General features: G+C 45.1%; 1 protein-coding gene across 1 annotated transcript in view; it reads left to right on the top strand.

Annotated features, from left to right (window-relative positions):
• RNF217 (ring finger protein 217) overlaps nucleotides 1-10,817 on the top strand; it is a 163,268-nt gene extending 152,451 nt beyond the window's left edge. Inside the window, exons 6-7 of the mRNA XM_039914595.1 lie at nucleotides 8,677-8,748; nucleotides 9,685-10,817. Of these exons, the coding sequence (XP_039770529.1) occupies nucleotides 8,677-8,748; nucleotides 9,685-9,758 (146 nt within the window). The 3' untranslated portion in view covers nucleotides 9,759-10,817. The remainder of the gene's footprint in view (nucleotides 1-8,676; nucleotides 8,749-9,684) is intronic.
• Nucleotides 10,818-15,843: the final 5,026 nt, after the last annotated feature.

The raw sequence follows: 15,843 nt of genomic DNA, 5'->3' as shown, positions 1-15,843 counted from the left end.
CGTATTTATTCAACGCTTACTGTGTGCAGAGCACTGTACTGAGCCCTTGGTAGAGTACAGTGTAACAGACACATTCCCTGCCCACAAAGAGCTTACAGTCTAGAGGAGTCCAAATCTACGAAGCTTCCCGTGAGAGTTGAACGATTTTGTCTCGGATTAGAAGACAAGCTCTATGGAGTTGATTTGCTTGTTTAGTTGCTACCATTTCATAATGCTAGTTTAGTTCAGTTGCTGTCTTTCTGATCAGCCACACCCAGTGTAGAAAGGTAATTCTGAACTTGTGAACACTAGGAGCAGGAAAATCACGCATCCTACCCCTGAACATCACCCGAGAAGAAGCTTCCAAATCATCTTTTTTTACTTGCTGGCGTAGCTGTAGATTTTGGCCCTGACTTTGCTTGTGTGCCCGCCCTGCTTACTTTTCCTAGTAATCAATCATTTGGTGGTATTTGTGGAGCGCTCTCTGGGTACAGTGCACTATATACTAAGTGCTCGAGTGTTTGCATTAGAAGAAAGACATACAATCCCTGCCTTCGCGTTTACAATCTGATGGGGGAGACAGAAATGATTTACAAATAGCGGGAACAGGAGAAAGAACAGTAGCATAACAGTAGCAGGGTAAATATGTCAGTAGTAAAAGCAGTATATCCAGCTATCCTTCGGTTTCAGAGTTGATGCTACTGACAGTGAAATCCTATCCGTGCGTGTGGGTCAGTCGATCAACTATATTTATTGAACGCTTACCGTGTGCAGAGCACTGTACTAAGCACTTGGGAGAGAACACTGTAACAGAGTTGGTAGACTTGTTCCATGCCCACAATGAGCTTACAGTCTAGAAGGGGACAGACATTAATGTTAATGAATAAATTATGGCTACATATATCTGCCACTTGTCAGCTGTGTGACTCTGGGCAAGTCACTTAACTTCTCTGTGCCTCAGTTCCCTCATCTGAGAAAGGGGGATGAAGACTGTGAGCCCCACGTGGCACAACCTGATTCCCCTGTGACTACCCCAGTGTTTAGAACAGTACTCTGCACATAGTAAGCGCTTAATAATAATAATAATGTTGGTATTTGTTAAGCGCTTACTATGTGCGGAGCACTGTTCTAAGCGCTGGGGTAGACACAGGGGAATCAGGTTGTCCCACGTGGGGCTCACAGTCTTAATCCCCATTTTACAGATGAGGGAACTGAGGCACAGAGAAGTTAAGTGACTTGCCCACAGTCACACAGCTGACAAGTGGCAGAGCTGGGATTTGAACTCATGAGCCCTGACTCCAAAGCCCGTGCTCTTTCCACTGCGCCACGCTGCTTAACAAATACCAACATTATTATTATTACAAACCTAAGTGCTGTGGGCTTGAGGGAAGGGTGAAAAAGGGAGGAAATCAAAGTTTAAGGGTGACAAGAGAGGGAGATAAGGAAATGAAGGCATAGTTGGAGAAGGCCTCTTGGAGGAGAAGTGCTTTCAATAAGCTTTGAAGGTGGAGAGAGTGATCATCTGTTGGATATGAAGAGGGAGGGAGTTCCAGGCCAGAGGCAGGATGTGGACCAGGGGTCAGCAGTGAGCTAGACAAGATCAAGATATAATTCCTTGATCAAGATTAGCATTAGAACGAAGGGTGCGGGCTGGGTTGTATTAAGGAAATCAGGGAGGTGAGCTAAGAGAGGGCAAGGTGACTGAGTACCTCAAAGCCGTTGGTAAGGAGTTTCTGTTTGATGTGGAGGGGAGTGGGCAACCGCTGGAGGTTCTTGAGGAGTGGGGAAACATGAACTGAAAGTTATTGAAGAAAAATGAACCGGGAAGCTGAGCCAAGTATGGGCTGTAGTGGGAAGGGACAGGAGACAAGGAGGTCTGCATGGAGGCTGATGCAATAATCAAGGCAGGAAAGGATAAGTGCTTGGATTTACATGGTAGCAGTTTGGATGGAGAGGAAAGGGTGGATTTTACCAATGTTGTGAAAGTTGAACTGACTGGATTTGGTGACAGATTGAATACGTGAGTTAAAGGAGAGAGATGAGTCGAGGATACGGACGTGTGAAACAGGGCTGATGGTGGTGCGGTCTGTAATGATGGGAAAGACAAGGGGAGGACAGAATTTGGGTGGGAAGATGAAGAGTTTTGTTTTAGACATGTTAAGCTTGAGGTGTCGGCGGGAGACAGGTGGAAATGTCCTGAAGGCAGGAGGAAATACAAGACTGCATAAAGGAGAGAGATCAGGCTGGAGATGTAGATTTAAAAATTGTTCACGTAGAGGTGGTAGTTGAAGCCATGGGAGTGAATGAGTTCTCCAAGGGAGTGGGGGTAGAGGGAGAACAGAAGGGGATCCAGAGCTGAGCCTTGAGAGACTTCCACAGTTAACAGGTGAGAAGCAGAGGAGGAGCCTTTAAAGAGACTGAGAATGAGCGACCAGAGAGATAGGAGGGGAATCAGGAGAGGACCGTGTCAGTGAAGCCGAAGCTGGATAATTCCAGGAGAATGAGGTGGTTGATGGTGTCGAAGGCGGCTGAGAGGTAGAGGAGAATTAGGATGGAGTAGAAGTAGTTGGATTTGGCAAGAAGGTGATCTTTAGTGCATTGGTGACTTTTAAGATGGCTCTATGGAGGTGCTTTTAAAGCCTGGGTTTTACTTGACATTCCTTTCCACAGTGTGTGTCCAGAAAGACTGATTTTTGCTATGCCAATGGGCTCGCCTCATACAGCATCGCCTATTGGCCTGGGAGTCAGATGATCATGAGTTCTAATCCCGGCTCCACCACGTCCCCTGCGTGACCTTGGGCAAGTCATTTTACTTCTAGGCCTCAGTTACCTCATCTGTAAAATGGGAATTGAGACTGTGAGCCCCACGTGGGACAAGGACTGTGTCCAACCCGATTTGCTTGTATCCACCCCAGGGTTTAGTAAGTAAGCGCTTAACGAATACCACAATTATTAGTAGTAGTAGTAGTAGTAGTCAGCACTTAACAAATACTCTCACTGTACAGAACATGTCTGTTTTCAGGCCTGCCTCTTGGTTTTCTGATCCTCCCCTCCCTTCTTTTTTTCCTCTTGATCTTTTCTTAATAACCCCTATTCAAATATATAAAATCAGATCATCAAAACATTCTGAGAGTATGCAGGTAATTCCCATCCATGTTAAAATGTTCAAAAGAGAATAAAGTGATTGTAATAGAGGGAACTGCCAAGAGTGGAATGTGGCAGAAGGCATCTGTGAAAAGTAGGTGGATAAGAGATAATTTTTTTAAGTTTCTGGATTGGTCAGCAGAGAGTCTATTGCTTGAGCAACTAACATTAGGTCTAGAACAGAGAGGAACAGAGATATGTTAGGAGACAAATCAATTACTCATCGATGATTTTCTCTCTGTGTAAATTGGTTATTGGTCAGACAGAATACCTAAAGAAATATCTCATCCGTGGACCAAAATAGGATTAAAATGATCACCAGCTTTTCTTTCAGTTTGGGCTTATATCCTGACTCATCCACCCAGCCGTTCTGGAAAGTTTTTTTCTTACTCTTCAGCCAATATAATCATCAATCCCTGTTAACAATAATAATAATAATGTTGGAATTTGTTAAGCGCTTAATAAGTGCAGAGCACTGTTCTAAGTGCTGGGGGAGATACAGGGTAATCAGGTTGTCCCACGTGGGGCTCACAGTCTTCACCCCCATTTTCCAGATGAGGTAACTGAGGCACAGAGAAATTAAGTGACTTGCCCACAGTCATACAGTGGACAAGTGGCCAAACCGGGATTCGAACCCATGACCTCTGACTCCCAAGCCGTGCTCTTTCCAAGAGCTACAATGTTCTCCTTCCTACTTACACTGTGAGCCCCATGTGAGTCAGGGACTGTGTCCAACCTGATTAGCTTGTATCTACCCCAATGCTTAGAACAGTGCTTCAAACATAGTAAGAGCTTAACAAAACCCATACCATTATTATTATTCATTATTATTCTTATCATTGCTATCATCAGAGGAAAGAACAATGATGACTGTATTTCTGACTCTTCTCAGTGCTCTGTCCTCTAGACTGTCTATGCTCTGTCCTCTAGACTGTCTCCTTCTCTAGAGAGTAATCTTATTTTGGGCAGGGAATGTGTCTGTTATATCGTTACACTGTTCTCTCCCGAGCACTTAGTACAGAGCTGTGCACACAGTAAGCACTCAGTAAATATGACTGACTGACCGATTTTCCTGCCTTTCTCCTTGCCCACCAACACCACATATTTGGCAGGCAGGCATGAAGGTGGCTTTCCAGAAAGCCTTTGTTGTCAAGGTTGGGTGAAGTAATAAACCAGCAGGAATGGCTAGGACAGTAAGTCACGGTATTCAAGGAAGTGCTCATCCCTTCTCTGGTGAACGGGAGCAGGTATACTAATGAACCTGAACTTATAGGGAGGACAGTAGCCTTTTGTTCCTTCTCTGCAAATGCTGTTTTTGGCTCGGCCGCTTGGTAGTTTCTCATCAATTTGTGAAACTTTTCAAGTACCTTCTGAATCCAGTTAAGTGAATTGAAGTGTGTGCTGTAATACAAAAATATGACATTGTGTTGGGCCTGGTTGAAAAGATTGCAACCTTTAAAGACTAAATTCTTCAGGAAACTGACGTGTCAAGGGTTGAGGAATGCTTATGAGTCTTAAGAATTGGAAGATAAATATTAAGATTCGATCTTTCCCCTCCAAATCAAGGACAACAGGTCAGAGAAAAGCATTCTGAAATCATCCCAGACAAGTCCCTTCTATTTTTAAAGCTTTCCAGAAATGTTGAATAACAATAACAATAATAATAATGGCATTTGTTAAGTGCTTACTATGTGCCAGGCATTGTAATAATAATAATAATAATGTGGTATTTGTTAAGCGCTTACTATGTGGAAAGCACTGTCCTAAGCGCTGGGGGGGTTACAAAGTTATCAGGTTGTCCCACGTGGGGCTCACAGTTTTTAATCCCTACTTTACAGATGAGGTAACCGAGGCACAGAGAAGTTAAGTGACTTGCCCAAAGTCACACAGCTGGCAAGTGGCAGATCTGGGATTCGAACCCATGACCTATGACTCCCAAGCCCGGGCTCTTTCCACTGAGCCACGCTGCTTATACTAAGCAATGAATCCCCCACCACCCTCAGGAATACCGCCTTCTAGTGCCTTCAGAGGATGATGTAGTATGGAAAAAGCATCTGTAAATAGAGGGAGAATCAGTGGTATTTATTGAGCCCTTACTCCATACTGAGCATTTGGGAGAATGCAAGCAATATAACAGAGTTGGTAGATACATTCCCTGCCCACAACAGATGATTCCATCATTTTTTCTTCTTCTGGAATGAAACAGGTGCTGATAGATGGAGTGCTGCGATTCAGACCAGCGTTTAGTACAGTGCCTGGCACATACTAAGTGCTTAACAAATACAACAGTTATGATCATCGAGGGGCCAAGAAGACAGGCACTGTTATATTCTTGAATTGCTGACTTGGTTGAAGGTTCTGGCCAGTACCTAGGAGAATAATAATAAAAATGGTGGTATTTGTTAAGCGCTTACTATGTGCAGAGCACTGTTCTCAGCGCTAGGGTAGATACAGGGTAATCAGGTTGTCCCACATGAGGCTCACAGTCTTCATCCCCATTTTACAGATGAGGTAACGGAGGCACAGAGAAGTTAAGTGACTTGCCCACAGTCACTCAGCTGACAAGTGGCAGAGTAGGTATTCGAACCCATGAACTCTGACTCCCAGAGCTGTGCACACGTTCAAATAGAGACCTTTGCCTCTCCTTTGCACAGTTTATTATTATTATTATGGTCTTTGTTAAGCACTTATTAAGTTCCAAGCATTATTCTAAGCACTGGGATAGATACAAGCTAATGAGGTTGGACACAGTCCCTGTCCCACATGGCACTCACATTCATAATACATGGGGCTCACTGTTCTGTTTACCAGTCATTATTCAGCATGGCCTAGGGGAGAGAGCACGGGCTTGGGAGTTAGAAGGACCTGGGTTCTTATCCCGGGTCTGTCACTTGTCTGCTTCGTGACCTTGGGCAAATCACTTCACTTCTCCGTGCCCACAATTACCCCCATTTGTAAAATGGGGGATTAAGACTGTGAGCCCCATGTGGAACAGAGCCTGTCCAATCCAATAAGCTTGTATCTAAGCTTTTTAATAGAATTTGTTAAGCTCTTGGGAGAGTACAACAGAGTTGATAGACGTGTCCCCTGCCCACAAGGAGCTCACAGTCTAGAGAACAATAATAATAATTGTTCTAATAGTTAAGTATTCTCTGTGTACAAGCACTGTTCTAATCACTGAGGTTCGTTAAGGACAGGCAAATCGGACACAGTCCCTGGCCCACGTGGGGCTCACAGTCTATGGGAGAGTGAGTACAGGTATTTAATCCCCATTTCACATAAAAGCGATGAGGCCCAAAGAACCTAAGTGACTTGGCCAAGGTCACATAGCAAACAACTGGCAGAGCTAGGATGAGAATTCAGGTCCCCTGCCTTCCAGGCCCGTGTTCTTTCCACTAGGCCATGTTGTAAGTGCCTACCATCTGCAAGAACTGTACTAAGCCCTGGGAATAAAATACCCAGGTGAGTGTTATGAAAGAGTTTCTGGCCCTCCAGAGGCGCTCAGTATAAGGTTGGAGAGGATTGGATGACAGATCCAAGAGTAAAGATAATAAAATTATGGTATTTGTTAAGCACAGGTGAAGACAGTATCAATACAGAAACATAGCACCGAGTCCAACAGGTCCTCTGACACAGGGTGCTACTGTCCAGTTCATTCAGAAGCCAGTCACAAATCATTCGATGAATCAATCAGTGGTATTTATTAAGTGCTTACTCTGTACAGAGCACTGTAATAATGATAATTATTATTATGGTATTCATTAAGCACCAAGCACTGTTCATTCATTCAGTAGAATTTATTGAGCGCTTACTATGTGCAGAGCACTCTACTAAGCGCTTGGAATGTACAATTCAGCAACAGATAGAGACAGTCCCTGACCAATGACGGGCACTGTTCTAAGCGCTGGGGTAGATACAAGGTAATCGGGTGGCCCCACGTGGGGCTCACACTCTTAATCCCCATTTTACAGATGAGGGAACTGAGGCACAGAGAAGTTAAGTGACTTGCCCACTGTACTAAGCGCTTGGGAGAGTACAGTATCGTAATGAGTTTAAAGTCTAGAGCTTCCAAAGCGTCCCAGCATCGTAGAGGCCTCGTGCTGCCCCACAGGCGTAATGTGTGTTGGGAACATGGGCACTAGAAGGCACAGTGGGTAGGCGGCAAGGGTTCCTGGTGGTTTCACTCAGTGGTCCAGTGAGATGAGGGACTGAGGGCTGCGCCACCAGAAGCGGCATGGCTCAGTGGAAAGAGCACGGGCTGGGGAGTCAGAGGTCATGGGTTCGAATCCCAGCTCTGCCGCTTGTCAGCTGTGTGACTTAGAGTGAGTCACTTCACTTCTCTGTGCCTCAGTTACCTCATCTGTAAAATGGAGATGAAGACTGTGAACCCCACGTGGGACAACCTGATTACCTTGTATCCTCTCAGTGCTTAGAACAGTGCTTAGTAAGCACTTAACAAAATGCCATCATTATTATTTCCAGTGCTTAGAACAGTGCTTTGCACATAATAAGCGTTTAACAAATACCATCGTTATTATCCCTTCCGGCCCTCAGGCAGAAGGCGTGTTGGGAGCGATGACCCCTAGGGATGTTTAGTGCCCAACTGCAGTCCAGATCACTTGATTTCAGTCAATCCATGGTATTGATAATGCTCTGTTTAGAGCGCTACACTAAGCAGGTGGTGAGGTTAACCCTAACTTGTCTCTTGAATAAAACACAAACCTCCTGGACTAAAAAGCCCCTTTGGCTAGAGACACCAGAATGTCATTCATTCATTCAAGCTGGGCCAAGGTGGATGAAAAAGAATCTGGGTTGGAGTGAGGAGAGGAGGAAAAGGGGTAGAGTGGAGGGTGAGGAAGGGGACTAGTGCCATCTGCCCTTCAAATCACGGGCATTCGGCTTTCTCTTTTATTGCTGCAGTTTCTGCGGTCGAAGAAGTGGCACCCCGTTATTGGATGTGGGGGGCTGGCGTTTTGCCTGCTTTTTAGACTCTTCTGGGGGGAGGGCCCTTCCTTTGAGAGTTGACTGGGCTTTTGGTCTAGCTGTCATCCCTCTTCATCTCGTGGGATGTTGGAAACGTATTGTACTCTCCCCCGAGCACTCAGTACAGTGCCCTGCACGCAGTAAGCGCTCGATTAAATACCATCGACGGTGATGACGTGGGAAGTAGAGCGGAGCAAGGGAAGGTACAAAGGTTAGAGGTCAGAGGGACGAGTAAAATCCTGGGGGATTTCAGAGAGCAGGGATACCCCTCCCTAGTCGCCGGGAGAAGCGATTACATCGTATTAAGCCAGATTTAAGTCTCCACGGGTCGTGCAGAGCTATTGAACTGAACCGTGACCTCTCCCCATGTAGGCTATGAGCTTTGTGGGCCATGAAGTAGGGTGATAAAAAGAAATTGGGGACATATATACTTTTCTCCGTCAAGCCTGTGCGGTCTTGTATTTGCGACGTGGGCTAGATCGCCGTGAATAGCGGGATGATGGGATCCGAAAGAGACGACATCAAACTGTTGCTGTTTAAAGCTTCTCATCCTTGGGTTTTATTTTTCAGCTGGCAAACTACTCATTGCACCTTTTATCCTGGTCTTGGGACTGGCGCTGGGGGCCATAGCAGTTGTAATAGGTAAGATGCCGACTTCTCTGGTGGGTCTTAATCCTTCATTCCCTGGGCTGTGGGTGGGAAAACGATTGCAGTGAGAGTAAGTGCCCGCAGAGCAGACAGGGAGCGGGAAATCTCCATGGCAAGAGGAAAGATGGCAGTTCCCAAGGCGATTTTCTTAGTGGGGATGGAGGAGTCGGAGAACGTGCGGGAGCAGCTTTTATCTCCGGCCCAGTGGGCCTAGAGTATGCTGGGAGCTGCAACAACCCCCCCACCCCCGGGTGGGAGCAAAAGAGCCGGTTACCGTGCAGCTTTTTCTCAGCAGCTTTGGCCTATGTATGCAGGTGAAATTTTACAAAGGCAAAGTAACCGTGAAAAACACGTTCGGTCATCTGTAGCGGTAAGCAAATCGATTTAGAGGGATTTGATCTTACAGCTTATTGGGTCACTGAACGAGTACATTTACTGTACCTGAAGATTCCCTAAGAGGAATCAGTCGGAAATGCTCGGAAAACTCAGCAAAGGGGTGTGTGGGCAGGGTCAGAGTAATGAGAGGAGTCAGGAAGAGAAGCCTTCTCCCCACTTGCTTGAGAATGCGAGGGCATTTGTTACTGACATTATTATAGCATTTCTGAACCTCCCTAAGAAATGAAGGCCTAATTTGATCAAGAACAATCCTTTTGGGATCGTGTCCACCAACTCTGTGTTGTATTCTCCCAAACGCCTAGTCCAGTGCCCACCGACTCTCTTCGCATTGTATCCCCCAAACGTCTCTGTACCCAGTAAGTGCTCAGTAAACCCCATCGATTGATTGAACTGTCTCCAGTGAATCAGGTGATATTTTCCCATCCTTTGAGTTAGGGAGTAGTACGTGAGTCCCTCACAGATAACTGAGTTCCTTGGATGTGAGTAGACCTGTGTCCTTTCTCGAACAGTGTAACGGTGTTTCCTCTTTTGCAGGTTTGTTTGTGTTTCCCATCTATTGCCTTTGCAAAAAGCAGAGGAAGAGGTCACGGACAGGTATGCCCTGGTAAGCAGCAGGCTTTTTATCTTTTTACCCCCTCCGAACGGAGCCGGTCCTGCGAGGGCTAACCAGAATCGCGCAGCAGAAAGAAGAAATCTCGGCCACCTTTCAGCACGTCAAGGTCCCGGAAGTCATCTTCCCTGCCCGGCGTTCCCAGCCAGATGCTCTCCTGCCCTGGTGCCTTCTTCAACACGGTAGCCTTCTCCTTCCCCCAGCCTCTCCATTCTCTTCATCCAACCCCTCATCAGAGTGCTGCTTTTTCAATGAAGACTGGAAGGAGCTAACCTCCAGGTTGATTTCTCAGTCTCCCCACAGCCCCATTGCAACTGTGATCTTCCTCTCGTCCTGTCTTTTCACCAATTTTCCGTGTGGATTTTCTGACGAGGTCGTACGGGAGAACTGGCCTGAGAAGGCCCAGACCATTTCTGCTCACAGAACCCTCTCGACCCTTGTCTGAGATGCTCAATCGCCGTCGGGCATTTGGAACCAGCCGACGCTGTTAAGTGAGGCTCTTCCTGGGAAGACAAAAGAGAGGATCGGCCTATCGCACCTGTTTCTACCTGCGGACAAAGAGGCTTAATTTACCCATTTGGCAGGCAGGGATTGCTGGTGCCAAAATCTTCGTGCCTAAAAGGGAACTGAGAGAAAAAATCAGAAGTAGAAGCAGGTGGCACTACTCTGTGTGTGTGTGTGTGTGTCTGTGTGTGTCTGTGTGTGTGATAAAACTGGCTTCAGCAGCTGCCAACCCATGTCCCCTCAGTGCACTTGCATTCTTGTGTTCTTCTCCCTATGTGGGGTAGCTCTTTGATGGACAGACATTTAGGAAGAAAGAGGGGCCACTTCCTCATCATCAATGGTATTTATTGAGCGCTTCCTGTGTGCAGAGCACTGCACTAAGCGCTCGGGAGAGTAGATGGTGGGGGAATAATTCCCGACAGCCCCACTTGCCTAAAAATATTCCATTTATGCAGTGTTTCACTGGAATTTCACATTTATTTTTCTGGTATTTAAGTGCTTAATACGTGCCAGACACTTTATTAAGCCCTGGGGTAGATACAAGCTAATCAGTTTGGACATGATCTCACTTGGGGCTCACAAGTCTTTAGCCCCATTTTACAGGTGAGATAGCTGAGGCCTAGAGAAGTTAAGTGACCTGCCCAAGGTCACGCAGCAGACAAGTGGCGGAGCAGCATTAGAACCCAGGTCTTTCTGACTCCCAGGCTGGGGCCCTAGCCACTTGGCCACACTCCGTCCACTTTGAAGACCTCTCCCACAACTGATTTGAGGGGCTTGCTGAAAGCATTACAGTCTCTAATGTTTTTGACCATCTTTTATTTTGGCACATATGATAAGTACTGTGGCTGGGTAAAAGGGGTTTGATGGCTGACCTAATTGCTAAAATTTCTAACCCAAAAAACATATTTTTTTTTTCTCGGTGAAGGAAACTGCTCAAATCTGTATTCCATTTAAAATGTCACATTGATTGAAAATTTCTGCTCAAGGCAGATCTATATTTTTTTTTATGTTCCTGGGATTTTTATGGAAACAAGATTTATTTAGGAATTCATTTGGCTGTTATGCTCACTCCTTGTTCAAAGTCACAGTGTTCTGTAGCTGATGCCATTTTTAAGACAGCATCCTTGTAGAACCAGTTTTTTATGTTCAAAAGGAAATCCTTAAAATACAAACTGGGCTGAGTAGACAGGAAATAGAGAAAAGTAAATCAAGAGAGTTTCCCAATATCTCCGCAGTATTAGACTTGTTCAAAGGGCAAGTTTAAATACTAGGGGGAACAAAAACCCCCCGAGAACTGTGGTTTTCATACTGAAAGCCAACCATAAAGATGCCACACAACCCTGTCATTCCTGGGTCAGACCTACGGCCCCTCTAGCCCAGGAGTCTGTCTCCGACGGCGGTAGCTGAATGATGGGAAGATCTGTGCAATTGTTGCCTTCCGGGACATCGGCATCAGGTTGGAGGAAATGCAGCCTCAAAATCTTCGTTCCTTCCCCAGCCCCTGAAACTTAGAGCTTCCCTCTTCATCCTCTGCATCTGTCCTGAAACAGTTCGTCAGAGTTCAGCATGCTTCATTGGACTTCAGAGCACGAGGACCAAGCGCCAGGTTTTTAATTAGACCGACGGCATTCACGGTAGGGTAGTGGCTACCGATGCACTTGAGCCGGCTTGCTTTTATTCTTTCTGGCTAGCGTCCTGGACCGCTCTGCCCTTCCCCCAGGCCCAACTTCAGGCCTAATCTATTTCAATTGGAGGATGGCCTCCCTTCACCGTTACAGAAGAACATTTTTGCGGAAGAGAAGCATATTGCCAGGAGAAGCGGTTACTTCTCTGGATGGTTATTCGGGTGAAAGTGATGGAGGATTTTCCATTTTAAAACCCTATGTCGTCTCTTTCATTCAGTTGGTCTCGAGTCACTGTAACTCACCTCCCTCACTTTAAGCTTTGTTTTCTAAATTTAGGGATTGAGGCAGGTGCCCTCAATCTGGTTGTGTGCCTGTGTGTGTGTGTGTATGTGTGTGTGGGTGCGTGTACACACGTGCGCTCACTCCTAGGTGTGTATGTACATATGTAAAGTATGCATATATGTGTCTAGATGTATATAAAATATTTCATGGATGCATATAAGTAGATATGCACACACAATGAAACTTGGCAGGTAGCATGCTGCAGGGCCAGACGATCTATTTCTTAAGTCTGTTCTATCTGTCGTCTTTGGCTTACTCAGGGATTTTTATTCCTCTCCTTAAATAACGGATGTCTTTCTGGGGTATTTTTGTATCATTGAGAAAAATTTCCAACCTCCAAGGATTAGCGCTTTGGGGTCCACTATGTAGTCTGTACAACAGGAGCAACATGTCTTTTCTGCTAAATGCCAAGGGTAGAGTCTGTATTCGGTTGCTCGGATCTCCGCAATTCTCCTTGGTTCAGTTTTTTTCATTTTATAAGCTTAGGGACTTGTCTCAGCTGGGAGTCAGAGTCGTCGTATTTTCTCTTCAAGGGAGAAAGGTCATGTGTTTGGTTGACAGTTCTGTTGAAATTTCAAGAGAAGAGAATGAAATGCCAAAAACTCTGTGCTCCTTCATTTATGCTATTGTCATCGATGAAGATGGGACTACTTCCAGTTTTTTCTTAGGGGAAAAAATGTCCAAACATGTAAGCGTGCATTTAGAAAAAGAAATATGTTTACAAATCACATCCTTTGCCTTTTTGTCCCCTCCCCACTTCATAGCTTCATAATATAATCAAGAGAAAAGGGAATGAAATTGATTTTATATTTTGTTGTTTAGGGAATTCTGGTGTGACATTTGTATAATGAACAAATTGGCTGAAATGGTTGTTTAAAATGAGTTACACGTTATATACTGTCCTTTTGTATCTCTACCAGCTGAAGAAGTCAAACTATGATTTATGTTAGACAAATGACTCTCCAGTCAAAAGATGGATTTTTTTTTTAAAACCTCAACTAACCAAATTGGACACCTCGCTTAAGAGATTCTGCAAAATTGTATCCATCTATTTCTGAGAAGGGTGTCACGCTGAGGTTTCAAAGGGAGAAGAGAGATACTACTACATCCTTTGAAAAGAAGCTTGCTTATAAGCAATATAGATGGAGCGCACTTTAAAATCAGTTTGGGTTTGGGTTTCAACCCCAAACCATCGTCAGGCTAGGGTGTAAAATAAATGCATTTAAAGATTTTTGAAATGCTAACAGATGAGTGGAAATCCAACTAATAATGCTAACGAGGACAGGAAAAAAATGCTTCCAAAATCATTATGTAATGTGGGAAATGGAAAAATTCCATTTTTCATAGCACACAGAAAACCCAGTGGGCATGGGAGTTGGGGGAGCAGAGTAGGATGGAGAAGTTTGGAAAGTTTCAAGAGAAAATGTTCATTTTGGAGTGGGCTTGGAAAGGCTTTGTGATATGAAGCCCTCCATGACCCTCAGAAACTGCTATGATGAGGTGAAAAGGGACAAAACTTGACCCCGTCATGTTCCAGCTTTTGTAGGGTGCAGGTGTGCTGCTGCTTAAGGGAACAGGAGGCTAGAGATGGGTTAAGTAGCCACTTTGTTTCACTAATTGTATCTGGTCCGCCCTGGCTGCGGGTTGTGCTATCATGGGCAGTAAATGACACTCTTGGAGCTTCCCTTTTCCGCTCTCCCCAACCTCCCGATGTCTCTGCCTGCGTTCACCAGCCCTAGTGTCACCATGCTGCTTCCTGCTCCCTCACAACCCTCCGCCTTCCCACTACGGCATCCTCAGTGGCATCCGTCGATCTCCTTGTGTAGCATCCTGGGTGCAGCCTCTGTTCTTGCCCAGAACCTCTCCTGCCCACCTGCCGTCTTTTCTCAGACTTTGGCCCCTCCTCCTGGCAAGCTATGCAAAAAAACCCCAAAACAAACCAGCATTCTTTTCATCCACACACCGTGTGCTTTGAGTCTGACAGAGGAGCACTCTGGCCCAGAAATGGATCCGGTAGCAAATGTGTATTTGTGCTTTTATCCGGCCCAGTCAATGAATCTGTTATGAACATGGTGATAAATGATGGTGAACCCTGTAGGTGAATGGCATCCTTCTTTGTTGAATCGCATAAAGAGAACTCTCACACCAAAAGCCATAGCCAGAATAAGAACTTCCAAGCCGGGTCCACGTATGCCTTATGATGTGAGGTTTCACGTTGCACTGTATATTTACCGTCTTTTGTTTAAGAAGGTGACATTCAACTTATTACTGACCTTTATGCACAGTGATGACTGTGAGTATATTTGCCTTGTCCAACTACATTGTTTGCAAAGGCAAGATAAATACAGACTTAAAATGCCGTAGTTAGCAAATGCACTTTAGAGGCTGTGCCAGTCCAATAGGGTTCCTCAAGCTATGAGGAGCTTGCTGATTTCTGTAGAGTTGGCTATAGATTGGCTTTAGGAAAGGAGCTTAATAAGTGTACTCTTTGAATTTTCCCCATCAAGTCAAAAACCAGTGAGATTCACTCAAAGTACCATAGCTGAGTTATTGGCTTTCCTGGTGAAATCGTTTGCAATACTTGGGGACCCAGAAATCTGATTACTTTCACCCAAAGCATTAAGGGAACTGGATTCCAGTGTTTCGTGTGATACATTTTGGGTCCTGATAAATTGGTTCCCACAGAACACCTGTGTTAACACGGTTCCGATGGTGGTGGTGGTCTGGGTTCAGGATTCATCTTAAACACAAAGCAAAGTTTTAGCCTTAAAAAGCTCAGATAGTGTTGCCTTGTCATAAGGTAGACAGAAGGCAAGTCTCCTTGATCCGAGTCCCCAGGAAGTGGAGATTTTGAATTAAAAAAGAGCAAAGAGGAGAGGTACATTCTTGCAGCAGCCAATTTAAGCTTATCGCTCAAGTCATTAGCATTTGATTGCAGGTTTATTGTTGAAATTGTCTTCTCCCTGGGTGAAATATATTCATGAAGCAATTACTGAAGCTCACCACAGAATATATAATTACCTTCACAGTAAAGGTAAGGAAGGTTGTACATCTGTGGCTTATAAGAAATGCCAGGCAGTTCTGCCTTTTTAGCTCTCAAGAACCTAAAATGCCCCCTTCCAGTGTTCACGCCCACCAATCACTTTAATCTGACGTGTTGTAGTGATCTCTCAAGACTGGAAGCTCGCTATGGACAGGGATCATGTTTACCAACTCTGCTCTGTTGTACTGCTCCGCACATAGTAAACACTAGAATAATACCATGATGATGATGTTCCCTGCCAGCAGGGCGTTTATATTGTCTCCGTTAGCCTGGAGATTTAGTACAAGTCTTTGCATACTACTGTTTGCTTTCTCTGTTGCTGAGACAAAAGTCTTCCATTTGTTGGGCAGAATAACCAGTGCATTATCACCTAATTCTTTTTAGCCAGGGGAGCTATGCTCTCTTCTTACAGCACAACCAATAGTAAAACACTCAAGATGCTGCCATTGTATTTTTGCCTTTTAATATTCTGCTGAGATCTGCCAGGTGTGAAAACAAAGTTCAGACAAGGGGCTCAACTGACAGATAAGGTCCTTTCTGGTTCTGGGTCATTCCCTTGGTGGGTCATT

Source organism: Ornithorhynchus anatinus, chromosome 2 (genome assembly GCF_004115215.2).
Source record: "Ornithorhynchus anatinus isolate Pmale09 chromosome 2, mOrnAna1.pri.v4, whole genome shotgun sequence".
NCBI lineage: Eukaryota > Metazoa > Chordata > Mammalia > Monotremata > Ornithorhynchidae > Ornithorhynchus > Ornithorhynchus anatinus.
This window is presented reverse-complemented; position numbering and strand designations above follow the sequence as displayed.